The 27,600-nt window shown below is 48.7% G+C and overlaps 1 protein-coding gene across 1 annotated transcript in view; it reads left to right on the top strand.

Annotated features, from left to right (window-relative positions):
- The first annotated feature begins 593 nt into the window (after positions 1–593).
- Positions 594–27,600, top strand: part of LOC138766623 (complement factor B-like) — a 31,663-nt gene continuing 4,656 nt past the window's right edge. Inside the window, exons 1-14 of the mRNA XM_069944215.1 lie at positions 594–759; positions 5,277–5,492; positions 6,388–6,570; positions 6,927–7,100; positions 8,433–8,519; positions 9,377–9,513; positions 12,167–12,302; positions 12,385–12,522; positions 14,786–14,875; positions 15,694–15,831; positions 22,426–22,517; positions 23,202–23,313; positions 24,276–24,423; positions 26,320–26,396. Coding sequence (XP_069800316.1) covers positions 675–759; positions 5,277–5,492; positions 6,388–6,570; positions 6,927–7,100; positions 8,433–8,519; positions 9,377–9,513; positions 12,167–12,302; positions 12,385–12,522; positions 14,786–14,875; positions 15,694–15,831; positions 22,426–22,517; positions 23,202–23,313; positions 24,276–24,423; positions 26,320–26,396 — 1,813 coding nt within the window. The 5' untranslated portion in view covers positions 594–674. The remainder of the gene's footprint in view (positions 760–5,276; positions 5,493–6,387; positions 6,571–6,926; positions 7,101–8,432; positions 8,520–9,376; positions 9,514–12,166; positions 12,303–12,384; positions 12,523–14,785; positions 14,876–15,693; positions 15,832–22,425; positions 22,518–23,201; positions 23,314–24,275; positions 24,424–26,319; positions 26,397–27,600) is intronic.

The raw sequence follows: 27,600 nt of genomic DNA, 5'->3' as shown, positions 1-27,600 counted from the left end.
AATTTGTAATTCCGACAGGATTAATCACAGTGAGTTCATTAGCAACTTGACCTCAGAATAACCCTCCCAGCATTACAAAGAAGCTACAATGTTGCAGACAAAGCCAGTCAGGGACTTGTTTACACCAGCTGTCTCAGAAGGGAGGGGGGAGGTGGGGCAGAGAGGAAAGCTCACACACAGTTTTAGGTGTCTTTAGCAGATAACTGGGGGAAGGAGACTGAATAGATAATAACAAGTGTGGAAGGAATTGTTAGCCTCACCCTGGGCAGCAACATATCAACAGTTGCGTTTGAGCTGAATACTCCTTTAAGGACCACTTAGACAAAGCCCTCAAACTGCTGGTCATTACAGTTCGGTGGGGTCCTAGAGCTGCGTTTGCTCTCCATATATTGCTTTTAAAACAGAGAAAACCCATGGTCACAGACTCCAAATGTCATTGACCCTATAGAACCTCCTATAGAACGTCTGCGTATTAATTGATCCCTGTAAAGTGTAAATAGAGCTGGTTCCCTGTGGGGGGGCGACACAAGTCCTCTTTACCGTTACATATCTATCTGCAGCTCCCTTTCCTCAGTTCCCTGTGCTTCACTCCTCCCCGGAGGTGTAGTCTGGACTGTATTCTTCTCATTGCTCTGCACCTCGTATAGCAGAGCCGAGGAGCGGTGCAGAGTGACATGGGGCACAGGCTGCAGGCACAGGATATGTTCCCAGGTGGCCTCCTCCAGGTCTTCCTCCTCTTGGGGTTAATATTAGTCGCAGGTATGTACAACCTTCATTTTACTGGATGATTTTTGCATCACCTCTTTTTTATTGCCTGACAGTATAACACAGATATTGTCCTAATGTTGTGTGGCAGCCTGAGATGTGCCCCTGTAAGTGCCCCACCGCTTTACCCCCATCAGTCTTTTTACCCATGTGTGCACCATGGCACAAACACCTGTTCTGTCCTTTTCTTTAGATGAACTGAAAAACACTTAAAGGGGCAGTAAAAAGGATTGTCCAGGACTATGTGAAATTAGACATAAGTGCACAATGTAATTCCAGTACAATAGAAGCAGCCTGTCTGGCTACTATGGGTCGTTTCTTTTTGGCCAGTGGGAATGAACACAGGACACCCCCCTCCCCCATAAGCACCACATTGTTATAGAGGTTTTCCTATAGACACCTATTTGCATTATATGCTTTAATAAATGTCCCATCTCAACTGTTTCTGTAAAATCCTGGTGGAATGGAGGTCAGGATCATGGGCAGGGTCCAAGAAATGGCATTCCACTCTTCTTGAAGGGTGGCCCTCAGGGTATTGAGGTTCTGGGGTGCAGAGTTACGAGTCTCTTCATGGGGACTCTTCATGGCTGATCTCTTAGGTTTTCTATGGGATTAAGATCTGGAGAAAGCACTCCATGTGAGGTCCCCCAGTCTCCAGCAGCCGCTCCATGTGACGTCCCCCAGTCTCAAGCAGCCGCTCCATGTGAGGTCCCCCAGTCTCCAGCAGCCGCTCCATTTGAGGTCCCCCAGTCTCCAGCAGCCATTCCATGTGAGGTTTCCCAGGTCTGGAGAAAGCACTCCATGTGAGGTCCCCCAGTCTCCAGCAGACGCTCTATGTGAGGTCCCCCAGTCTCCAGCAGCCGCTCCATGTGAGGTTCCCCAGTTTCCAGCAGCCATTCCATGTGAGGTCCCCTGGTCTCCAGCAGCCACTCCATGTAAGGTCCCCCAGTCTCCAGAAGCCGTTCCATGTAAGGTCCCCCAGTCTCCAGCAGCCGCTCTATGTGACGTCCCCCAGTCTCCAGCAGCCGCTCCATGTGAGGTCCGCCAGTCTCCAGCAGCCGCTCCATGTGAGGTCCCCCAGTCTCCAGCAGCCGCTCCATGTGAGGTCCCCCAGTCTCCAGCAGCCGCTCCATGTGAGGTCCCTCAGTCTCCAGCAGCCGCTCCATGTGAGGTCCCTCAGTCACAAGCAGCCGCTCCATGTGAGGTCCCTCAGTCTCCAGCAGCCGCTCCATGTGAGGTCCCCCAGTCTCCAGCAGCCCCTCCATGTGAGGTCCCCCAGTCTCCAGCAGCCACTCCATGTGAGGTCCCCCAGTCTCCAGCAGCCGCTCTATGTGATGTCCCCTAGTCTCCAGCAGCCGCTCCATGCGAGGTCCCCCAGTCTCCAGCAGCCACTCCATGTGAGGTCCCCCAGTCTCCAGCAGCCGCTCCATGTGAGGTCCCTCAGTCTCCAGCAGCCGCTCTATCTGACGTCCCCCAGTCTCCAGCAGCCGCTCCATTTGAGGTCCCCCAGTCTCCAGCAGCCATTCCATGTGAGGTCCCCCAGTCTCCAGCAGACGCTCCATGTGAGGTCCCCCAGTCTCCAGCAGACGCTCCATGTGAGGTCCCTCAGTCACAAGCAGCCGCTCCATGTGAGGTCCCTCAGTCTCCAGCAGCCGCTCCATGTGAGGTCCCCCAGTCTCCAGCAGCCCCTCCATGTGAGGTCCCCCAGTCTCCAGCAGCCACTCCATGTGAGGTCCCTCAGTCACAAGCAGCCGCTCCATGTGAGGTCCCTCAGTCACAAGCAGCCGCTCCATGTGAGGTCCCTCAGTCTCCAGCAGCCGCTCCATGTGAGGTCCCCCAGTCTCCAGCAGCCACTCCATGTGAGGTCCCCCAGTCTCCAGCAGCCGCTCTATGTGATGTCCCCTAGTCTCCAGCAGCCGCTCCATGCGAGGTCCCCCAGTCTCCAGCAGCCACTCCATGTGAGGTCCCCCAGTCTCCAGCAGCCGCTCCATGTGAGGTCCCTCAGTCTCCAGCAGCCACTCTATGTGACGTCCCCCAGTCTCCACCAGCCGCTCCATTTGAGGTCCCCCAGTCTCCAGCAGCCGCTCCATGTGAGGTCACTCAGTCTCCAGCAGCCGCTCTATGTGACGTCCCCCAGTCTCCAGCAGCCGCTCCATGTGAGGTCCCCCAGTCTTCAGCAGCCGCTCCATGTGAGGTCCCCCAGTCTCCAGCGGCCGCTCCATGTGAGGTCCCCCAGTCTCCAGCAGCCGCTCCATGTGAGGTTCCCCAGTCTCCAGCAGCCGCTCTATGTGAGGTCCCCCAGTCTTTAGCAGCCGCTCCATGTGAGATCCCCCAGTCTCCAGCAGCAGCTCCATGTGAGGTCGTCCAGTCTCCAGAAGCCGCTCCATGTGAGGTCCCCCAGTCTCCAGCAGCTGCTCCATGTGAGGTCCCCCAGTCTCCAGCAGCCGCTCCATGTGAGGTCCCCCAGTCTCCAGCAGCCGCTCCATGTGAGGTCCCTCAGTCTCCAGCAGCCGCTCTATGTGACGTCCCCCAGTCTCCAGCAGCCGCCCCATGTGAGGTCCCCCAGTCTCCAGCAGCCGCTCCATGCGAGGTCCCCCAGTTTCCAGCAGCCGCTCCATGTGAGGTCCCCCAGTCTCCAGCAGCCGCTCCATGCGAGGTCCCCCAGTCTCCAGCAGCCGCTCCATGTGAGGTCCCCCAGTCTCCAGCAGCCGCTTCATGTGAGGTCCCCCAGTCTCCAGCGGGCGCTCCATGTGAGGTCCCCCAGTCTCCAGCAGCCGCTCCATGTGCGGTCCCCCAGTCTCCAGCAGCCGCTCCATGTGCGGTCCCCCAGTCTCCAGCAGCCGCTCCATGTGAGGTCCCCCAGTCTCCAGCGGCCACTCCATGTGAGGTCCCCCAGTCTCCAGCAGCCACTCCATGTGAGGTCCCTCAGTCTCCAGCAGTCGCTCCATGTGAGATCCCCCAGTCTCCAGCAGCCGCTCCATGTGAGGTCCCCCAGTCTCCAGCAGCCGCTCCATGTGAGGTCCCCCAGTCTCCAGCAGCCGCTCCATGTGAGGTCCCCCAGTCTCCAGCAGCTGCTCCATGTGAGGTCCCCCAGTCTCCAGCAGCCGCTCTATGTGACGTCCCCCAGTCTCCAGCAGCCGCTCCATGTGAGGTCCCCCAGTCTTCAGCAGCCACTCCATGTGAGGTCCCCCAGTCTCCAGCGGCCGCTCCATGTGAGGTCCCCCAGTCTCCAGCAGCCCCTCCATGTGAGGTCCCCCAGTCTCTAACAGCCGCTCCATGTGAGGTTCCCCAGTCTCCAGCAGCCGTTCTATGTGAGGTCCCCCAGTCTCCAGCAGCCGCTCCATGTGAGGTCCCCCAGTCTCCAGCAGCCGCTCCATGTGAGGTCCCTCAGTCTCCAGCAGCCGCTCTATTTGACGTCCCCCAGTCTCCAGCAGCCGCTCCATGTGAGGTCCCCCAGTCTCCAGCAGCCGTTCCATGTGAGGTCCCCCAGTCTCCAGCAGCCGCTCCATGCGAGGTCCCCCAGTCTCCAGCAGCCGCTCCATGCGAGGTCCCCCAGTCTCCAGCAGCCGCTCCATGCGAGGTCCCCCAGTCTCCAGCAGCCGCTCCATGCGAGGTACCCCAGTCTCCAGCAGCCGCTCCATGTGAGGTCCCCCAGTCTCCAGCAGCCACTCCATGTGAGGTCCCTCAGTCTCCAGCAGTCGCTCCATGTGAGATCCCCCAGTCTCCAGCAGCCGCTCCATGTGAGGTCCCCCAGTCTCCAGCAGCCGCTCCATGTGAGGTCCTCCAGTCTCCAGCAGCTGCTCCATGTGAGGTCCCCCAATCTCCAGCAGCCGCTCCATGTGAGGTCCCCCAGTCTACAGCAGCCATTCCCTAATGATGCTGTGACCTCGATGAGTTGGAGTATTGTCCTCCATGAAGATGACATTAGGCGACTGTGTTGTTCATGCAGAGGCACAATGACTGGATTACTGATGGTATTCAGGTAGTATGGCTGTCAATGTACTATTGACACCACCACTAGACACACCTGCCCTGTACACTGTAACACCACCACCACTAGACACACCTGTCCTACCTTGCTCCTTGGCCCATGCAAGACGACAAGTCTTTGGTAGCGGTGTTACGGTGTGGGCAGAAGAGTGTAGGGCCCAGTTGTAAGCCAGACTTAAGGATACAACACCTGAAAATACGTGATTAGAAAAAGAAGAAGGGGGACTACTACCAATCAACTAAGTGTGGCTGACATTACTACTTCCACAGAGGTTATCAGGAGTTACCCAGCTTCTCTGGAGTATCTAGCAGCTCCCATATCACAGCAGAGATTCTGATACATATGGCTAACAATATCCACCACTGTAATGGCGGCCATACAGGCTTGTCTTCAAGCTGAACAGTATTTTAGGAACCAACCAAATCCTAGTTAGATGTATATACACCAGCACTGTAAGTTATTTTTCATGTTTAGATGCTCTACTCTCTTGCAATCTCATATCTCAATTATTTTTCTGCAGCAAGTGAATCAGAGGTTCAATGCCCCCAAGACCTTGGCACCAAGATCGCTACTGTTGACTTTACGAATGGACGGAATGTGGGAAGTGTTGCCAAATTCTATTGTCCCTCAGGAGAGTATGCCTGGCCTCAAAACAGCCGCACATGCCAAGAAAACGGCAAATGGACGGACATAAAAAACAGCTCTGGAAGGAAGATGAGAGAAGTATCATGTAGAAGTATGTCATATGTGAGAAAGATGTCACAGTCCTATAGTAGTGGGTGATGATGGTAGTTGCCAGGGATAGTAATGGGCAATTATTTCTTTTGGCACCTAATAATGTAATAGACTTTTTGTGTGGATGGTATTTGGATGGTAATGGATTTATACATTATTTTTTGCTTAAAAAATTACGGTGGTTGTTATAATGCTGGGATGGTTGTGTCAGAGGCACTGCAATGGCTACTTACTTATAACCAAGCCACAGGGAGTGCTATGGGTACCTGTCTATAGCCGAGTACCCATAGTCATATAGCCAAGTAAGTACCAAGTCATATGGACTGTTATGGGTACCTTCCTATAACCAAGTAAAAGGCCCTTCCATAGGTACTTACCTATAACCAACTCACTGGAACTGATATAGGTACTTACCTATAACCAAGTAACAGGCACTGCCATGGGTAGCTACCTATAACCAACTTACAGGAACTGCTATGGGTACCTACCTATGACCAAGTCACAGAGACTGCTATGGGTACCTACTTATAACCAAGAAACAGGCACTGCCATGGGTACCTTCCTATAACCAAGCCACAGGAACTGCTATGGTTACCTACCTACAACCAAGTGATAGGAACTGATATAAATATTTACCTATAACCAAGTCACAGAGGTTGCTAAGGGTATGTACCTATAATGAAGTAACATGGACTGCTATGGGTACCTACCTATAACCAAGTTACAGGAACTGATATAGGTGCTTACATATAACCAAGTTACAGGGACTGCTTTGGGTACCTACCTAGTTCAATGACTGCCACTTGAATGGGCCAAACTAATAATGACAATTAGTCTAGTTTCTTCACATTGATACAAATGGAGCATCTACTTTTCATTTTCTCTTATATTTTTAGAAATTAGATGTCCCGACCCCGTTGTGTTTGAAAATGGAGAGTTTCATCCTAGAGGTCCCTTTTATGTTAACTCAACTATTAATTTCATGTGTAATGATGGTTACATAGCCAGGGGATCTATGGAAAGAACCTGTAAGTCAAATGGGAAATGGAGTGGAGAGACGGCAATCTGTGATGATGGAGGTGAGTGTGGGGATACTAGGACTAGAATTTATACAAACCATATATACAAAGGCTAGGTTAAATGGATGTCCGGGATTATACTGGAGGCTTAAAAGTTCTTAACGTGCTCAAAGGGCATGGTGGATACCGGATTTTTCTTCTAAATCAGGGAAGGGGAAGCTGTGGTCCTCCAGCTGTTGAAAAACTACCCGAAGTTTTAACTTTGGTTGTCCAGCATGTAGGGAATGGTAATTTTGCAACAGCTGATGGGCTGAAGGTTCCCATCCTGGTTCTTAGTGGTTCGAATACTATCATAGCTATCATGGGAAATGTTAATCCTAACGATATCTGAATTAACTAGTTTTTTTACCCCACAGCCGGCCACTGTCCTGATCCAGGTTTACCCCCTGGGGCAATAAAAACGGGTATTCGATATGACGTAGATGAAAGTGTCTCCTATAAATGTATCACCGGCCTTACCTTGATTGGATCATCAAAAAGAATATGTTTAGAGAGCAGGCGATGGAGTGGGACCGAGGTCAGCTGTCAGTGTGAGTACTGAGCACAAGGAGGTTAATATAGTATAGGTGATAAATAATGGACCTCCACCAGTCACAAGGACCCTTGTTCTTCCAGTAATTGGCAGCATGCAGGCTTTGCCTCTACGCCATTTACTCAACATGGGTACAGCACTTATTTATCTTCAGCCGATAATGCAAGCCACCATACCATGCACTCTGGGAACAAGGGACCCCTGATTTTATGAACAGTGGTCAGATTTCACCTATCACCTATCCTATGGATACAAGTTAGAGGGAATCTGCCAGCTACAACTCACATTCTAAACTGCTGACACTGTTACAGAAAGGAGACACATGGTACCTTTCATATATCTGTCTGTGCTTCCAGAAAAGAGCATTTATTTTCTGGAGTAAAAAGTCAAAGAGGGTTCTCAATCTTCTGACTTGTTAAAGGCCGTAATGCCTTTCCATTCCTGTCCCTGCTTGATTGACAGAATTTATGCTGCGTTTACACGAAGCGATAATTCACCCGATTGTACGATGAACGATTTTGAAGTAACGATTTTTTTTTTATAACGATCAGCGTTTAGACGGAACGATATATCGTACGGAAAAATCGTTTTGCGATCGCTTAAGCCTATCTCGCACATAGGTTAAATCGTTTACACGGAATGATCTGCAAATTTTTTTGCAAACGACGATTTAAGAACATGTTGTAAGATCAAAATGAACGATTTCTCCCTCATCATTCGATCTATCACTGCGTTTACATGTACGATTATCGTTCAAATTCGATCGTTATCGTGCAAATTCGAACAATATCCGTTCCGTGTAAACGCAGCATTAGCCTCCAGACTTTGTCATGGACTGTAAATGTGAACTACACACAGGTGTGAGCCCTCAGCACTTTAGGAGCTCTAGAAAACCTCAATAACTCTTTGCAGTGGACGATAAAGCATTTTCTATTAGCACAGACAGATAGATGAAAGATACCATGTGTCTCCTTGCCATAACAGCTATCTAACAGTGTCAGCCAGTGATGTAGCTACCATGAAGGCAGACCCTGCAAGTGCTACGGGGCCTGTGCGGCAAGGGGGCCCGACGCGGCAAAGCATGGTCTGCCTCCATGGTACCAGTGCCTCCTAACCAGGACCAGCATATTCATACTTACCTGGCCTGGTGTAGTCCCCTGGGGAACGTGAACGAAGTAACGTGTGACTGGGGGACTGCGTGGGCTGGACGAGTGCACAGGATTCATGGGGCCTGTACAGTTTTTTGCTATGGGGCACCATGACTCCTAACTACACCCCTCGTGTAAGCAGAACCTGAATAAACAAATGGCCTTCTCTGTCTCCTTCCCAGATCCTTATACATTTGACCTACCTGAGGAGGCCGGACAACACTTTGCAGGGTCACTCTCCGGTATCCTGAAAACTTCTGAAAAGAAAGGTCAGTTGTCACCAAAAGTTCCACCATGGAAAGGGAAGCCGGGGATGTCTGTTTTGTAGACAGTGAATCCGCCTCCTCATTGCCATGTTGGTTAAATTCACACCTAACAGTGGACATCTGTTCTCTTAAGGCCCCTTTCACACATCGGTACTATACTGTCTGCAACTACAGATCCGTAATTGTGTACAGTACTGTACCCATTGATTTGAATGGACCCTTTTACATATCCCAGCTGTAGTTTTTTTAGATCCGAAAAACGGCCATGATTCGTGCACTTACAATGCATGGCTTCATGTAAATGCGTAGGGGGGCGGATACACATCCTAACACCTATAGTTGCAGGTCTGCAGTTACAGACAGGATTTCCGATGTGTGAATAAGGCCTAAGGATGCATTCACACTATGTTTGTATCCTCTGCGGCAAAATGAAATACTGATGTATCTATATACACTTAGAGGCCTTAATTTAAGTGGCTCAAACCTAATGACTAGCTGGTTATTTTCAGGCCATTGACATCCGCATGCCCCATGCCTTCATGTTTACCACTGAGAACTACAATGGCAGCTTTTAGTGGAACAATCAAAAGTCCTCCTAGTCGGAGGTCCAATATGACCACTAACACCTGTCCCACAGGCTGTGAGGCCTGGAGAATAGAGCCTCCTTAGGGGGCTTTATTCACTGGGACCTCACAGCCTGAGGGACAGGTGTTAAAACCTATTAGTGGAGGTGGATGAGGGGCTCCTCCATCATAAGGAGACCAACGCAACTAAGAGCCAGCGAAGGAGACTAAAAAATATTGTCTCTGAATGTCCACCGTACACACAGTCATTCTCTATCGTATCCTTTCTTTTATTAGGAGAAGTGGGGGGGAGAACCTTCACGATAACAAAGGACGGGATCCTCCATGTGTATATCCTCCTGGATGCCTCCGAGAGTGTTGGTGAAGAAAACTTTAAGATCTTCAAGGAGTGTGCAGTGACTCTTGTCAGCAAGGTTTGTGGTGGTCCAAAATGTGTAGAATCGTCCATGTGGCTTTATTGTAGCAAAACGCTCAAACATGGTGCTAAGACGGGGTTGAGACCTTTGGCCGAGTCTGGGGCTGTGAGGTCCTTGTACTACTTCTCCTCACGGGCTTCTCCAGTGTGTCTTCTCAGAAACATCCAGCTCCTGACTCTTCACTGTCCTGCACTGAAGTCCTCTCCACACTCACTAGCCTTATCCTGAAGACATCTCCCTTCCAGTAGGTTTCTATAGTTTTACGGGAAACCCTTCTCAGTCAGTGCAGACAGCAGCACAACCTCCTAAGGGCCCTATTACATGGGACGATTATCGTGCGAAAAATCGTTAAATTGTTCGAATTTTTATGATAATCATTCTGTGTAATCGCAGGCAACGATTGAAAAATCGTTCGTATGTCGTTGATCGTTGATTTAGGTCTGAACCTAAAATTATCGTTAATCCCTCGCTGATCGTTCGCTAATCGTTCGCTGTAATTCCACATTCGTTCGCTCAAGTTCCGCATTTGTTCACTAATCATTCAGTGTAATTGCACATTGTTCATTGTTTTGCTGGGATCAGATGGAGTAAACGATCATAGTAACGATTGTAACTAACGATTATCGTTCTGTGTAATATGGTGAACGATTTCAGGTTAACGATAAACAATCTCATCATTAATCCTTAGGGTGGTATTACACGGGCCGATGGGGGCCCGATAATACCTGTAAACGAGCACCGATCTGCTAGATCGTCTCTCATTTACTTGGCCTATTACACGGCCCGATAATCATTTAACAATTAATTTAACGTTACCGATGTCCTTGCTGCCCTTGCTTAAACTATATACTTTATCTATCCACGCTCCAGGGCTGCTCCTGCGGTCCGCTTCTTACCGGGTCCCGTGCGCTCTAGTTTCAAAGGCTCAGCCAATCACAAGCGATAATTGTCCGAATCGGGCCGATTATCGTTCTGTGTAATAGTACCCTTAAAAATCACTACGTAAAAGTACAACCATTGTTGCCATCTGCAATAACGGCCAAACTTTTTGCGGTGTGGAACAATGCCTCTACTTCAATGGGATCCCGGCCGGAGCGTACACACATCATATACGCTCCGGCCGGGATCCCATGCGGACTCGCAAATAACTGACATGTCAGTTCACACAATGAAGCTAGCGGCTGTGGACGCTTGCTTCATAGTGTGCTATGTGAAGTTTTGATGCGGGCGCGCGCTGCTGCGCCCGCATCAGAACCCTGTGGCTCGAAAGATCGGGATGATCCGGGCAGAGACCGTCCGGGTCACGGAACGGCTGGTCTCATACATAGTGTGAACATAGCCTTAGTCTACTTCACTGATTTTGGTGGTGTTGGTCAATGATTTAATGTGCATAGGGGCCTCCTGACTCTTGCCTAAAGTGAGATGGCATGGAAAAAGAAGGATATGTAGACTTGTGAATTGTTACACAGTCCTCCCATCAGGTAGAGATGGTACTGGCTGTAGCTACCCATGTGATGATGTGCTGATGCAACATATATAGTAGATTTGAAGATGAAGGAGAGAACGCACTTGTGAAGTCAAGGTGGTGGCTGACCAGTGGTCACATGACCACAGATACCATAATAAAATGTGTACATACAGCTGAGCGAGGATTAAACAGATGACACTGGAGGAATAGTGGTGGTGAGTGTACATTATATGGGCAAAGAAAATCTATAAATGTGGGATTGCTTCATTAAGCGTCTTGTTTTTAAGGCTTGGTTCATGGGTGGCAAATTGCTGTAGGAGCAAAACTGCACATTTTACAGCAAACTGCATCATTTTGCTGTAACACATTTTTACATGTGTTATCTGTGAAAACCGCAAGGTCAAAAACCAGATCACATTGGTAAGGTGTATAGTTTAGTCAGATGGAAATTGTCCACATAGCAAATAAAATACCTTAAAGGGCAACTCCAACCATTTTTTTCTTTCAAATCAACCGGTGTCAGAAAGTGCCAGAGATTTGTAATTTACTTCTATTAAAAAATCTCCAGTTTTCTAGTACTTACCGGCTGCATATCAGTGTGTATGTCTATTACATACAGCAGCTGATAAGTACTGGAAGACTTGAGATTTAAAAAAAAAAAGTAAATTACAAATCTCTGGCACTTTCTAATACCAGATGATTTGAAAGAAAACAAAAAATATGCTGGAGATGCCCTTTAAAATTTAAAGGGATATGCCAGTGCAAAAATAAGTATATATTTTTCTTTGTCTACTGTAAAATGGAAAAAAAAGCGATACTTAACTCCCCTGATTCCCTGCAGCTCCCATTGTGACTCCTTCTGATCCACTTCCACTCGTCTTTTCTCCTTACTTCCGAGACATGAGGTTGCAGCAGGACCTGGTCAAAAGTGGACACTCATCTATGGCCAGCGATTGGCAGGTGCTGTTTTTACATCATCTCAGAAGCAGGGAGCAGAAACAAACATAGGAGGACTGGAAGGAGTCACAATCGGGCTGTGGGGGACCAGGGTCATTAAGTATCTTTTTTTTTTTTTTTTTTCTTTACAGCAGCCCCAGCATTATAAAAAATTCACATAATTTTCAGGCAACCTTAAGATTGTACATCGATGACATCTCCATCTCATTTTTCTCATCCCGCTAGCTCGGGGGGTATGATATGGATGTTTATTTTGGAGTGATATCTTTCGCCACGGAGCCTAAAGTGATTGTCAGCATTCATAACAAAGAAGATGCAGATGAAGTAGTGGAGCTCATAAATGATAGAATGAAGTTCAACAGTGAGTATCACAGCGTGCACGTACAGCCAAAAACATTCCCGGTTCACAAATTGAGGTATTCGTTCCTTGTTTTTGCCTTTAGATCACAAAAACAAATCAGGGACAAACACGTTTGCTGGCCTGAAAAAGATCAATGAGATGATGGCGTTTGAAAAGGCGGCCTCCAAAGACCTGAAGAAGTGGAATTCTATCCAACACGTAATAGTGCTACTGACTGACGGTGAGAGAGATGGTGAATGAGTGATATAAAGCTGGTCATACACATTAGATCAGATTTCAGCAGGATAGGGAAACCATCTACTGTGTCTGTCTGTATGGCGGCCTACCCACACTCCCCCGAGAGCTGATGTTGGGCTTCGACATGCCCTATTCTTTTCTTCTCTCAGAAATAGAAATAAGGTGTCTCACTATGGCTTTCCCCGTCCTTCCATGCAAAGTGGAGGCTGATCCAGATGTCCATATGTAAATGAGTGTAGGAATAGCGGAACAGTGGGAAGTAGATTCTTTGGTTTGGAGGAGCAATGGAGGCCCAGTAGTGTCCGTAGTCAATCAAACAATCCAAGGCTTGGTATATCCCCTTCCTGACCTATCATCAGTGAATCAGGGCATAAATAATATCCAATATGGCCATTCCGTTGATCCTACAAGCTTTGATTAAAAAGTGTCCTCAATTATCTTACATCATTTATAGAGCCTATTTTTTCATATGCAAAACAAGGATCTGACAAACACCCAACCATACTTAAGCTGGAATAGAGCTGGCTCAGGCAACGAAGCTGGTTAATTCTGTAGAGGTAGGATCGCAGGGGGTGCAACCGCAAAGGGGCCCATAAATCATTGACTGATCGCCGCATCCGCTAATTAGGGCCATTAAATGCAGCTATCAAACATGACAGCTGCATTTAAAAGTCCTCCATGGCGATCACCTGGTGGTCTACTGGCTGGATCATCCCCCACCCCCCGCAATGTGATCACGGAGGAGGGGATCCCCTTCTTATACCGGTCTAGGACTCAGCGTCGGAATGGCATTGATCCCGACTCGGTATTCTATTGATCTGGTCTGCAGCAGACCATACCAATACACCAGTAATCTAATCGATCAGTGCTGTATAATGCATACTACACAGGTCTCTATGAGGCATCAGTGCTGTGTATATCGACATCTAATTAATGCGTAATCGCCCGAACTATTAAATTATCACATTTCTGATCTTGCATGGTAAACTGCGCATATGAATTTTTTTCTGGTTTTGCAGCATATTTTATGCAAAAATTAGGTCATTGCAAAGTAAAATTAGTGCCACAAAAAATGAGGGCTCATCTGGGTCTGTAGGTGAAAAAAAGTGCTTTGGCCTTTTGAACACAAGGAGGAAAAAATTAAAGCACAAAAATGAAAATTGGCTCAGACCTTAAGGGGTTAAGTTAGGGGCTGTCGTCCAGTTTTCCACTGCTTCCCAGGGCAGTTGAAGCAAATTGCGGGGTGGGTACCAGCGTCAGGGTTGCAATTGTCTTTTGTTGTCCAGTCCCCTTGTCATGAATGCAACTTTGGCGCAGTCCTCCGTGCGTAAGGTACGACCGAGACTGCGCTTTTGGCCATAATCTTCTATTTATTCTGTGTTTTTTTTGCCTTTTGTTTTTGCCCTGTCTGAACTGTTTTTTTCCTTCTGGTCTGCTAATTGATTTCCCTGCCCCACCCATGTCTGTTCTTCTAAGCTTCCCTGGTCATGTAACGGTTAACCTGCCTTTGCCTCAGTGATTGACAGCTGGTCCCTCCTATCATCTTCTGGACTTGGTTCCTGGTGTCCTATTTAAGATTTCTGTTTCTGCCTGTGCCTTTCCGGTTATTGACTTTAGTCTCTGCCTGCTTGTGTGTTCTGTTTCTTTGCTTCTCCTGATTTCTGCCTTGTATCTTTTGACCTTGCTTGCTTGCTGCCTGCCCCCGACCATATTGCCTGTTATTTGACTACTCTTTTGGATCCTGATTTTGTACCTTTGCTGCCAGACTGTTGTGACCCGGATTGCTGACCATTCTTATTGTGTTTGTTCGTTTTGTCTTGTCTATTGTTTAACGTATCCAGGCCAGGGATCGCCACCAAGTTGTCCGCTGCCAATTTAGGGCAGATTGCGGCAATTAGGTAGGGACAGTGGGCGGGGCTGAGCTCAGGGCTCACTGTCTCTGTGTGTTTGGTGTGACTGGTCGTGACACCCCTACTCTAACAACTACAATTTTGTACTTCGCTGAACGTTTGTTGCTAACCTTGCTATACTGACCACAAATTTTGTATTTGTCTGTCTTGTCCACATTTTGTGTCACACCTGTACAGGCCAGGAACTGTCAACCAGTTATCCGCTGTCATTTAGGGCAGTTGAGGTAATCAGGTAGGGACAGCGGGGGGGGGGGGGGGGGGTGTCAGTGCTAGGGCATCACCTGTCTCAAAGTCCCCAAGTCCTGACAGAATCATTCCTAAAATCATTCATTTCAGGAAAATCCAATATGGGAGGACCACCCGTGCAAATGATAAAGAGGATCAGAGATGATCTAGAAATCACAGATAAAAGGGAAAAATATCTAGGTGAGATCTATGTATGTATGTATGTATGTATGTATGTATCTATCTATCTATCTATCTATCTATCATCTATCTATCTGCAGTGATAGGGAACAGTGGGGGTGTTAGTCTAGGGTCACTTGGGCACTTGTCACGGTAGCCTGGAGTGGTTTGGATCCTCACTGGCACAAAAGGTCTATGTCCTATCTATCTATCTATCTATCTAATAATGTAGAAAAATGGTTGCGGTTTTGGGCGAATAAATCACCATTTTTTTCACTACTTTTGAGTGCCACAGTGATTCCTATATTGTATTATCTATCTATCTATCTATCTATCTATCTACACTGATTTGATGGACACATGTATTCACCTATTGGATTTGTTTGTTATTTACTGACACTTGTATAAAAGGAGGAAGTTGTACACTGAGAAGTATGCTTGAAAAGGGTGACGTAGGTCACCGAAACGTCACATCGTACTTCATCATTTTTTTGCTGTGCTGCACGTATGCCTTTTTCTACTTGAATATGAAATAAATAACATAAAGTTTTTTCAACACGAGTTGTGCTGCAGGAAATTTGTGAAATTGCTGAGTGGGTACTCCGATCTATCTATCTATCTCCTATCTATCTATCTATCTATCTATCTATCTATCTATCTATCTATCTATCTATCTCCTATCTATCTATCTATCTATCTCCTATCTATCTATCTATCTATCTATCTATCTATCTATCTATCTATCTATCTATCTATCTATCTATCTATCTATCTCTACATAACTCACATTTGATGTTAAAATCCATCCGTTATACTTGTGTTTCCATCTCTCTCTTTAGATGTCTATGCATTTGGCATTGGTGGCAGCACAGACAGGGCCGAGCTGAGTGAACTGGCTTCTCAGAAGGAGAACGAGAAACATGTTTTTTTCGTGAAAGAAGCAGAAGACATGAAGAAAACATTCAATCAAATTATGAGTAAAGTGCCGCAAATCTAATATCTGTCTATCTACTCCTACTGTATAACACAAAGACAAGCAATGTAATGCTGCCACATACCTAGACATACATCCTATCTATCTATCTATCTATCTATCTATCTATCTATCTATCTATCTATCTATCTATCTATCTATCTATCTATCTCCTATCTATCTATCTATGTATCTCCTATCTATCTATCTCCTATCTATCTATCTATCTATCTATCTATCTATCTATCTATCTCCTATCTATCTATCTATCTATCTATCTATCTATCTATCTATGTATCTATCTATCTATCTATCTATCTATCTATCTATCTATCTATCTATCTATCTATCTATCTCCTATCTATCTATCTATCTCCTATCTATCTATCTTCTATCTATCTCCTATCTATCTATCTATCTATCTATCTATCTATCTATCTATCTATCTATCTATCTCCTATCTATCTATCTATCTATCTATCTATCTCCTATCTATCTATCTATCTATCTCCTATCTATCTATCTATCTATCTATCTATCTATCTATCTATCTCCTATCTATCTATCTCCTATCTATCTATCTATCTATCTATCTATCTATCTATCTATCTATCTCCTATCTATCTATCTATCTATCTATCTATCTATCTATCATCTATCTCCTATCTATCTATCTGTTACGGCCGCGGCGGCGTCCCGTGCTCCGGGCCGCCGCCGCGACTCCCCACTGCCCCATGCAGCAGCCGGTGTCCGTAGGCAGGGACCCGGCGCTGCTGTCACTTCGGCCCCGGGGGGCGCCTTACCTCTCCACGCTCCTGTCCGTCGCTGTGCCGGCCGGCGCGCGCGTCCCCGCCTCCTAGGGCGCGCGCGTGCCGGCTGTCTCAGATTTAAAGGGGCAGTGCGTCCCTAATTGGTTAGTTGCACCAATCACTCCCCTATAAATCCCAGCATGCCCTGTCCCTTGTGTTGGAGCCTCTACATGCTTCCCATAGCGTTTGGCCCAGCTCCCTGTTGTTCCTGATTCCTGTCCGCTACCTGGTCCCCAGTCCTTGTTCCTGATTCCTGTCCGCTACCTGGTCCCCAGTCCTTGTTCCTGATTCCTGCCCGCTACCTGGTCCCTAGTCCTTGTTCCTGGTTCCTGCTTCCCCGTTACTCTATTGCTCCTGTCTTCAGCCTGTCTCCTGCGGTCACGACTACAGACCTCTGCCACTACCATCTCCTGCCTACTGCTCCTGCCACGCCTCGCCTGCCATCACCAGCAACCAAGCCAGGGGTAGCGACCTGGGGGTCGCCTGCCGCAGCAAGTCCATCCCGCCTTGCGGCGGGCTCTGGTGAAAACCAGCGGCCCCTTAGACTCCGCTCCCTGGTGAGGTTAGTGCCATCGCTGGTGACGGTCCAGTGGATCCACTACTCCAGGCGTTACAGTAGGCTCCAACCATGGATCCCGGCGAGGTGCCTGATCTCCGTGACGTCGCCAGAGTGGTCGCGCAACAGGCTCAACAAATCCAGCAACAGTCGCAGCAAATCCAGCAATTGACTGCCGCCCTACAGCAGCATGCTACAGCCCAGCGCTCACCACCACCAGCAGCCACCTCGAGACTTCGACTGGCCCTCCCGACTAAATATGGAGGCGATCCCAAGTTGTGCAGGGGATTCCTGGCTCAGTGCACCATGCATATTGAACTTTTAAGTAGTCAGTTTCCCACCGAGCGCTCTAAAGTGGCTTTCATCATTAGCCTATTGGAGGGTAGAGCTCTGGCCTGGGCCACGCCGCTGTGGGACCGAGATGACCCTGTTGCTGCCAATCTCCGAACCTTCCTGGCCGAGTTTCGCTCCGTCTTTGAGGAACCTGCCCGTGCTACTTCAGCTGAGACAGCTCTCCTCAACCTCTCTCAAGGGAGCTCCTCTGTTGGTGACTATGCCATCCAGTTCCGCACCCTGGCAGCTGAATTGGACTGGAACGAGGCCGCCCTATTAGCCACCTTCAAGAAGGGCCTTTCTACTCGAGTGAAAGATGTGCTCGCTGCCCGAGACCTTCCTACCTCCTTGAACGAACTCATTCTACTGGCTACCAGAGTCGACACCAGGTTTTCCGAGAGAGAGGAGGAGGTCCGACAAGAACGGCGTCTGAGCCTGCCCCGTCGCCATCCTCGGTTGGCACCGGTATTCCAAAATCCCGTTGCTCCTATGCCCCAGTCGTCTCCAGAAGTTCCTATGCAGGTGGATCGAGCTCGCTTGACGACTGAAGAAAGGGCCCGTCGACTAGAGCTGAATCTCTGCCTATACTGCGGTGGCGCTGATCACTTTCGGCAGAGATGTCCCCAACGTCCTCAGCGTCCGGGAAACGCTCGCACCTAGGTCCAGTGGGAGAGGTCTCCCTAGGTGTGAATGCCACCTCTCCAAGATTGACTATGCCAGTCTCCATCCAGACACCCTCAGGGCAAGTTCTCCAGACTACTGCCCTCATCGACTCTGGCGCTGCTGGCAGTTTCATTTCTGCTTCGTTGGTCCAAAGATGGCGGCTACCCGTGATACAGCTAGCCCAACCCCGGTCTATCTCTTCGATCACGGGCGAGATTCTTACCGAAGCTGTGCACTGCCAGACTGAACCCCTAGTCCTCCAGGTGGGCGCCTTACATCAGGAGAGGATCTCCTTCTACGTCTTGCGCCATTCCTCTTCCGCCATCTTGCTGGGTCTTCCTTGGCTGCAATTACATACCCCTAAGCTGGACTGGAGAACTGGGGAGGTTCTCAGCTGGGGCCAGGACTGTCCAAATAGGTGTCTGAGACCTCCTCAACCCAAGTGCTCTACGAGGTCACCTGCTAATACCAAGCCTTTGTCTGGTCTACCGCACGAATACCAAGACTTTATGGATGTCTTCTCGGCCAAGGAGGCAGACTCTCTACCACCTCATCGGTCCTATGATTGCCCTATAGACCTTCTTCCTGGAACTTCTCCCCCACGAGGTCGAGTATACCCTCTCTCTGTGCCCGAGACGGAAGCCATGTCCTCCTACATCCGGGAGAACTTACAGAAGGGCTTCATCCGTAAATCCACGTCTCCCGCTGGCGCTGGATTTTTCTTTGTGCAGAAGAAGGACGGTTCCCTCCGCCCATGCATAGACTACCGGGGCTTAAATAAGGTGACTGTCAAGAACCGCTATCCTCTTCCGCTAATCCCAGAACTATTCGACCGTCTCCGTGGAGCTAGGATCTTCTCCAAGTTGGATCTCAGGGGAGCGTATAACCTGATCCGTATTCGTGAAGGAGACGAATGGAAGACCGCTTTCAACACCAGAGATGGGCACTACGAATATCTGGTCATGCCATTCGGCCTATGCAACGCCCCAGCGGTCTTCCAGGAATTCGTGAATGATTTATTCCGCGATCTCCTCTATGTCTGCGTCATAGTCTATCTTGACGACATCCTGGTCTTCTCCCACGACCAGCAGACCCACGTGTCCCATGTACGACAGGTTCTACGGAGACTACGGGCCAACCGTTTGTATGCCAAGCTGGAGAAGTGCGTTTTCCATCAGCGCAGCCTGCCGTTTCTTGGATACATTGTCTCCGACCAGGGCCTACAGATGGATCCTGCCAAGCTCTCAGCTGTTCTCCAGTGGCCTCGTCCTGAGGGACTTAGAGCTATCCAACGATTCCTTGGATTTGCCAACTACTATCGGCAATTCATCCCTCACTTCTCTACCCTGGTGGCACCCATAGTGGCTCTCACAAAGAAGAAGGCGGATCCTAGACGCTGGCCTCCCGAGGCCGAACATGCCTTCAAAAGCCTAAAGTCTGCCTTTGCCTCCGCTCCTGCTCTAGTTCGCCCGGATATCTCCAAGCCGTTTTCTCTTGAAGTTGATGCTTCCTCTGTGGGCGCCGGAGCAGTCCTCTCGCAAAAGGACACATCAGGCAAGACCAGAACCTGCGGGTTCTTTTCTAAGACTTTTTCCCCTGCCGAGAGGAACTATACGATAGGAGATCGGGAACTCCTGGCTATTAAGCTGGCACTGGAGGAGTGGCGTCATCTCCTAGAGGGGGCTAAACATCCCGTTAACATATACACGGACCACAAGAACCTCCTCTACCTCCAATCGGCTCAACGCCTCAATCCCCGGCAGGCCAGGTGGTCCCTCTTCTTCTCTCGGTTCAACTTCACCATTCATTTCCGTCCAGCCGAGAGGAATATCAAGGCCGATGCGTTATCCCGAGCATCCGATGTTATGGGGCAAGAGGAATCTCCTCGACACATAATACCTCCTGATCGCCTAGTACCAGTTGCCACTTCTACTCTGCAGCAGTTGCCTCCCGGTAAGACTTATGTGCGCCCCGCACTCCGTAAACGCATCTTGAAATGGGGTCATTCCTCTATGGTGGCCGGGCATCCGGGAGTTCTAAAGACCGGGCAACTGATCTCCCGCCACTACTGGTGGCCTAGCCTACTCCTGGATGTCAAAGACTTTGTGGCGTCCTGTACCATCTGTGCCAGAAACAAGTCCTCTCATCAAAGACCTGCCGGCCTACTTCAGCCCTTGCCAGTCCCAGACCGCCCCTGGTGCCATATAGGCATGGACTTTGTCACAGACTTACCTCCATCTGCGGGTAACACAGTCATCTGGGTTGTCACGGACCGCTTCTCCAAGATGTCCCACTTCGTGGCTCTTCCTGGATTACCATCAGCCCCTCGCCTGGCCCAGCTGTTCTTTCAGCATATCTTCCGCCTCCATGGTCTTCCTCTTCATATAGTCTCTGACCGAGGCTCACAATTTGTCTCCAGATTCTGGCGTGCTCTCTGCTCTCAACTCCAAGTGAAGCTGGACTTCTCTTCGGCCTATCATCCCCAGACCAATGGGCAAGTGGAGAGGGTCAATCAGGTCCTTGGCAATTATCTTCGACATTTCGTCTCCGCTCGCCAGAACAACTGGTCCAGTCTGCTTCCTTGGGCAGAGTTTTCCTACAATCATCTGGACTCAAGCTCCACAGGCAAGTCACCCTTCTATGTGGTCTATGGACGTCACCCTCGTCCTCCTCTGCCTCTCTCTCCATCCTCTGAGGTCCCAGCCGTGGAGGAGTTGTTATCTGACCTGCAGTCAATCTGGGAACAGACTCGACAATCTCTGCTCAAGGCATCTGTCCGCATGAAGGACCAGGCGGATAAGAGAAGAAGACCCGCCATGAATTTTCTCCCTGGTGACAAAGTCTGGCTCTCGGCCAAATATGTCCGACTCAAGATTCCCAGCTACAAGTTGGGTCCTCGATTCCTCGGTCCTTTCTCGGTGCTAAAACGCCTCAACCCTGTCACCTACAAACTCCGCCTACCCCCTACGATGCGGATTCCAAACGCCTTCCATGTCTCCCTCTTAAAGCCAGTGGTCCTCAACCGGTTCTCCGATAAAGCTTCGCTCTCTGCTCCACAAGCCGTCTCTGATGACGTTTACATTGTCAAAGACATTCTGGCTATGAAAACTGTCAGAGGGAGACGATCCTTCCTAGTGGACTGGAAAGGATTTGGTCCTGAGGAGAGGTCCTGGGAACCCGAGGCTAACATCCTGGACCAAGACCTCATCAAGAGGTTCCTACAGGCCAGAAAGAGGGGGAGGCCAAAGGGGGGGGGTACTGTTACGGCCGCGGCGGCGTCCCGTGCTCCGGGCCGCCGCCGCGACTCCCCACTGCCCCATGCAGCAGCCGGTGTCCGTAGGCAGGGACCCGGCGCTGCTGTCACTTCGGCCCCGGGGGGCGCCTTACCTCTCCACGCTCCTGTCCGTCGCTGTGCCGGCCGGCGCGCGCGTCCCCGCCTCCTAGGGCGCGCGCGCGCCGGCTGTCTCAGATTTAAAGGGGCAGTGCGTCCCTAATTGGTTAGTTGCACCAATCACTCCCCTATAAATCCCAGCATGCCCTGTCCCTTGTGTTGGAGCCTCTACATGCTTCCCATAGCGTTTGGCCCAGCTCCCTGTTGTTCCTGATTCCTGTCCGCTACCTGGTCCCCAGTCCTTGTTCCTGATTCCTGTCCGCTACCTGGTCCCCAGTCCTTGTTCCTGATTCCTGCCCGCTACCTGGTCCCTAGTCCTTGTTCCTGGTTCCTGCTTCCCCGTTACTCTATTGCTCCTGTCTTCAGCCTGTCTCCTGCGGTCACGACTACAGACCTCTGCCACTACCATCTCCTGCCTACTGCTCCTGCCACGCCTCGCCTGCCATCACCAGCAACCAAGCCAGGGGTAGCGACCTGGGGGTCGCCTGCCGCAGCAAGTCCATCCCGCCTTGCGGCGGGCTCTGGTGAAAACCAGCGGCCCCTTAGACTCCGCTCCCTGGTGAGGTTAGTGCCATCGCTGGTGACGGTCCAGTGGATCCACTACTCCAGGCGTTACACTATCTATCTATCTATCTATCTATCTATCTATCTATCTATCTATCTATCTATCTATCTATCTATCTATCTATATCTATCTATCTATCTATCTCCTATCTATCTATCCATCTATCTATCTATTTATCTATCTATCTATCTATCTATCTATCTATCTATCTATCTATCTATCCCGTATCTCTCCCTTTCTCATTTGAATATAAGTATGTGGTGATTTTTTTCCCTCTACAGATATCACCCATTACGGGGAGATGTGTGGTCTCAATGAGGAGGGTGAGGAATCTGAAGTCAGTTTTCATCATCCTTGGAATGTGGGAATTAAAGTGAGTGGAGACTGTGATATCTGAACGATCTCTTCTTTGTATCAGCAGGAAGGGTGTCATGTGACCCGCTTCATAAGGAAACCTGTCATCACTTTCATGCTGCCTGAACCATGAGTCATTGGGGGGGGGGGGGGTACCCATTGGCTTCTCTCCACCCCACCAGCCAATTGACAGATCATCTCCTGTTTTGGTATAGAAGCATAGAGATCTATCAGCCAAGGCTGGTGAAAAAACACTGTGGACCAACCTGATGACTCGTAGTTCGGGCAGCATGAAAGTGAAAAGTTCTCTCTGAAGTCGGCCTACACATTAGATGATCAACAAGTCTGGCTGGAATCGGGTCGAGTCAACACATCGAGTGTATATGGCCAGCTAAACACGAAGGATTATATGCGCCAGGAAAGGTCTGAACATAGCCATAGGCCATTGTTTCCTACCTCCAGTCCTCAAGTAGCCACAACAGGTCATGTTTTGAGGATCTCCTTAGTATTTCACAGGTGATATAATAATCAGGTGTCTTTAACATGGGATATCCTCATATCATGATCTGTTGGGGGGTAATTGAGAAACGCTGACATAGGCCTGCACCGACCTAGGTTTTAAGCGGAAGAGGCGAACGTGTGAAAATAATCTATCTACAACCAGACAGGACGCTTATCTGTATGTAACTCTTCTCCTTCCCAGACTGAGTCCGGAAGCCCGTGCTTCGGGTCCCTTATTTCCAGCAGCTGGGTCATCACTGCAGCCCATTGTTTCAAAGAAGGCAAGGCAGTAGAGGAATACAGCTTTAAAACTGGTACGCAGATCAATTGGGTTACAATGGTAATTTATCAATGTGTCAGTGGGGCAGCATCAGGCTTTAGGCCTGTAACTTCAAGGGATCGTATCAGAATACTGAAAGAAGAGATTACAGTTTTTAAAGTGTCTCTGTTAAAAAATTTTATCTTGCAGAAATAAATAGTCCAGGTGATTTTAAGAAACTTTGTAATTGGGTTTATTAGGCAATATGCCATTATCTGCCTTCAAAAAGACTTTCCCCGGGTCCCCACCCCCTCCCTCCTCTCTCTCTCATTCACTGCTTATTATCAGGAAATCTCAACTCCTTTACATCAGTTGGGCCCAGTGTAACCTATGGAGAGGGGAGGGGGGAGGAGGGAGATAAGTCACCAGCAGAGAGCAGAGAACAAAGGATTACACAGTGGGACCTGTGTGAAAGCCGGTATTCAGAGGTCAGAGAGGTCAGTGCTGACTTCAGAGGAGATAGCCCGGTGTTGTAGCTGTAAATTAACTCTTTGTTGTCCTGTTTTGGTGCCTCATCTCCCTCCACCCCTCCCCTCTCCATAGGAGAACCATGAAGACAGGGAGGAGAGCTTCAAAATGCTTTTTAATTATATAAATGCATTTTTCGGCTAATAAACCCAATTACAAAGTTTCTTAAAATCGCCTGTGAGGTTCTCCTTACTGCACCCCGACCTGCATGAACTTGATGGTGATGATCACGAGACACAAGCTGTGATTGATAGCCTTCCCCCAACAATAATAGCGACAGCTCCCTCTCTCCTGATACAAAAAAATCATTCTTTGCTTTGATAATGACTGTGCCTGATGCTACACCCACTGTGACCCACCGGGAATTTGCCCAGTTGGGCAGGTTGTCAGTCCAGGTCTTCATTCATGCTAGTGTATGTATCTAGATTGCTAGACAAACCAACACGCTATGTATGACTAGCCACATGTCTTTGATCTATTCTCTTGTAGGTGATAAAGAATACAAAGCAGAAAAAATCCTCATTCATGACTGCTACAACCTATTGCGTAAGGAAGGTAGAGGGATACCTCAGGACTATGACTACGATGTGGCTCTTGTAAAACTAAGTACAAAAGTGAAATTCTCCAAAAGCGCCAGGTAGGACATGTAAATGAGTTGGATATTGACTAAAGGGGCCACTTAATATGGTGGTTTTTGGTGGTCTCCTTACAGAAGCCAACCCTTTCTAGGTCCTTACCTGGAGGGATATCTGGCTTGTCTTGCTTTGAGTCTTGTAACTGAAGCTCTGCGGACTCTTTTGCATATATGTATAAGGAGTCATTGGGGGAGATTTATCAAACATGGTGTAAAGTGAAAGTGGCTCAGTTGCCCCTAGCAACCAATCAGATTCCACCTTTTATTTTCCAATTTTCCAAAGAGTCTGTGAGGAATGAAAAGTGGAATCTGATTGGTTGCTAGGGGCAACGGAGCCAGTTTCACTTTACACCAGTTTAATAAATCTCCCCCATTGTGTTTTGCTAAACTGGACCTGACTCATCTCAAAAGTTTAGATGGATGGCGGTCTGAGTGTTTAGATCCACATCTTTCTCTCTTATACATACGATAAAAAGCACTTGGCTTAGCGCTGAGGTGCAATTAAATTGGGAAGGTCTCATAGACTTAAGGCCCTATTCCACGGAACAATTATCGGCCATATTCGTCCGATAACAGCCGTTACGGACGATAATCGTCCCGTGGAATAGAAGCCAACGATTAGCCGACATCGTTCCTGTCGGCTGATGGTTGCAGTCGTTTGTCTTTCAACCATGTTGAAAAACAAACAACTGTGATAGCAGCGATCTGCTGTCGTCGCTCTGTGGAACAGCAGCGGCGGCAGCAGACCGCCACTATACTCTATGAGCTGCCCGGACGATCTAGCGATCACCCGGGCAGCTCCCCGCGGCCTCTCCCGCACTCACCTGCTCGCTGCCACCGCGTGTAGTAGCGGGTGGGGCTGACAGCGCTTGTTTGCTCCTCATAGTCGGCCCATGGAATAGGGGCTTTACACTGCTGGAGAGAAAATACATATCTAGTGATCAGTGAGGGGTCTAAACACCTAGATCCCAACTGATCATAAACCTTTTACATTTTTCTACCACATGTCGAAGGGTTTTTAAAGTGACAGTGCCCTTTTAAGTTATTAAAAATTCCACTCAGGCACTTTAGAAAGGTAACCGTCAATGTTGCCAGTTTTGTATTTATCAAATAGCGAGTTATGGACCTGCTTCTCCTTAATCTGGCCATACACATATAATAGCTGTCTCTTAAAATCCCTTCTGTTTCAACAGAAAATAAAATTATCAGGCAGTGGAATTTCAAGGTGCCCAATCCTTCACTCTTCTAGGATAATAAAAGGTTGGCTGTTGGTTTGTTTGGCCTACAAGTTTCTGATCGGTATGGGAGCCATTACACGATAAAGGACTACCTCTGGCCACCACTAGGGGGAGCTCACTGCATACAAATTTTTTTAGCTCCCATTGGGTAATGCTTTGACAGTTGGTTTCCCCTGGTGGTGGTGACAATTATCCAGAAGTATATAATCTATCAAGTATAGGAAGAAAAACTCCCAAAAACAGATGAATTAGGAATCGAATCAGCACACAAAATGTGAACGTGAAAACGAATCAGTGGCCGTTAACTTTAACAAGGTGATAGAACATTGGTTGGGACTAAGGCCCACTGGGGTTGGCACTAAGCCTGCATTGTAAATGTTTGTAGAGATGTGATACTCTCACCCACCCACACCCGGTAATTTGCAGGAGAACCTGGTGTCAAGGGTTTAGTCCTTCTGCAGCGCCCCCACAGGTGAAATCATGTATTACACTGTGCTCTTTAAAATGAATTTGCTGTGTGGCACATGGACATGTTGGGGCCTCCGGATGATGATGATCTTTGTAGCCTCGTTCTGCTCTAGCTATTAGGTGGAGCTTATGAAGAATTGTTCCTCCACCACAGACCCCCTCAATGTAAATCTCCTTTTTTTGTGTATGACAGGCCCATCTGTCTTCCCTGTACGGAGCCCGCCAACAGAGCCATGAAAAAGACAAAAGATGCAAGCTGCGATGAGCACCGTAAGGTCTCCCGTGTGTCCTGTCCGTTTAGTACAATAACAAGCAAGCGCATCGCCGCTCCATTCGCGATGTCGGCTGATCATGGTCTTTTAACATGTGGAATAATCACGATCAGTGCAGAGACGGTCTGCTGTTCGTTGCTTTATGTAATAGGAGCAGAGGCAGCAGATCGCTGATTACTTCCATGGGCGATCTAAGCATTGTCCAGGCAGCTTTGCATGTGCCCCCCCCCTTTCCCAGCTTGCTGTCTGTGCGTGTAATGACACAGGCAGCGAGCGCGGAACGAGGAGGAAGCGAGCTCTGACCTGACAGTTTGGTGCTTGCTTCCTCCTCAATATTGTGCGTGTAGTACGGCCTTTAGTCTGTGGAGCTTTAGGCAGAATCAGCTGTGCTTGGGCCCCTGTAGACTTATATACCTGTCCAGGAGCTGTAATGCTAATCTTGTCCTGACCATAGCTATAATTCATAAAACCAATCTATAAATTAAAGAGTTAATTGTTTTTTTTTAACCCTTGTTGGTGAACAGTATAGGCAGATACCACATTGGGAGGAAGGGGTTAACACACAGTTCATATCACTCCTGCTCCTGTCACCGTGACTTTACTTCTCGGACCTCTGTCAGTGCTGCTGCACAGACCTGCATATACCATTGAGCATTGGAGCTGAATGTTAGGGTCCATTTACCCAGAAAGGTTATCTGACAAATTATCTGCCAAAGATTTGAAGCCAAAGCCAGGAACAGACTATAAACAGGGATCAGGTCATAAAGGAAAGCCTGAGGTTTTTCCTCTTTTCCAATCCATTCCTGGCTTTGGCTTCAAATCTTTGGCAGATTATCTGTCAGATAATCTTTCTGTGTAAATGGACCCTTAGGTCAGACATGAACTGGCAACTTTAAAGAGGTGAGCAGGACCTCTGGGCTCCCTGGTTTATGGGCCCGGTTGCAGCTGCACACCCTGTGACCTCCATAGCTATGCCACTGTGGAACGGCCAGTCTGTGCCCGGATCATCCCGGCCGGTACTTAAGTACCGGCCGGGTGCTATTTCTGGCCGCGGAGCTCTGATGCGGGCGCATCAGCGTGCACCCGCATCTGAGCTTCCCATAGCCCACAGTGAAGCGAGCATCCGGAGCCACTTGCTTCACTGTGTGAACTGACAGGTCTTTCTGCGGCCGGAATTCACTGAATTTCGGTCGCAGAAAACT

Source organism: Dendropsophus ebraccatus, chromosome 10 (assembly GCF_027789765.1).
Source record: "Dendropsophus ebraccatus isolate aDenEbr1 chromosome 10, aDenEbr1.pat, whole genome shotgun sequence".
NCBI classification, from domain to species: domain Eukaryota; kingdom Metazoa; phylum Chordata; class Amphibia; order Anura; family Hylidae; genus Dendropsophus; species Dendropsophus ebraccatus.
Note: the sequence above shows the minus strand (reverse complement) of the source record. Positions and strands in the feature narration are given on the sequence as shown.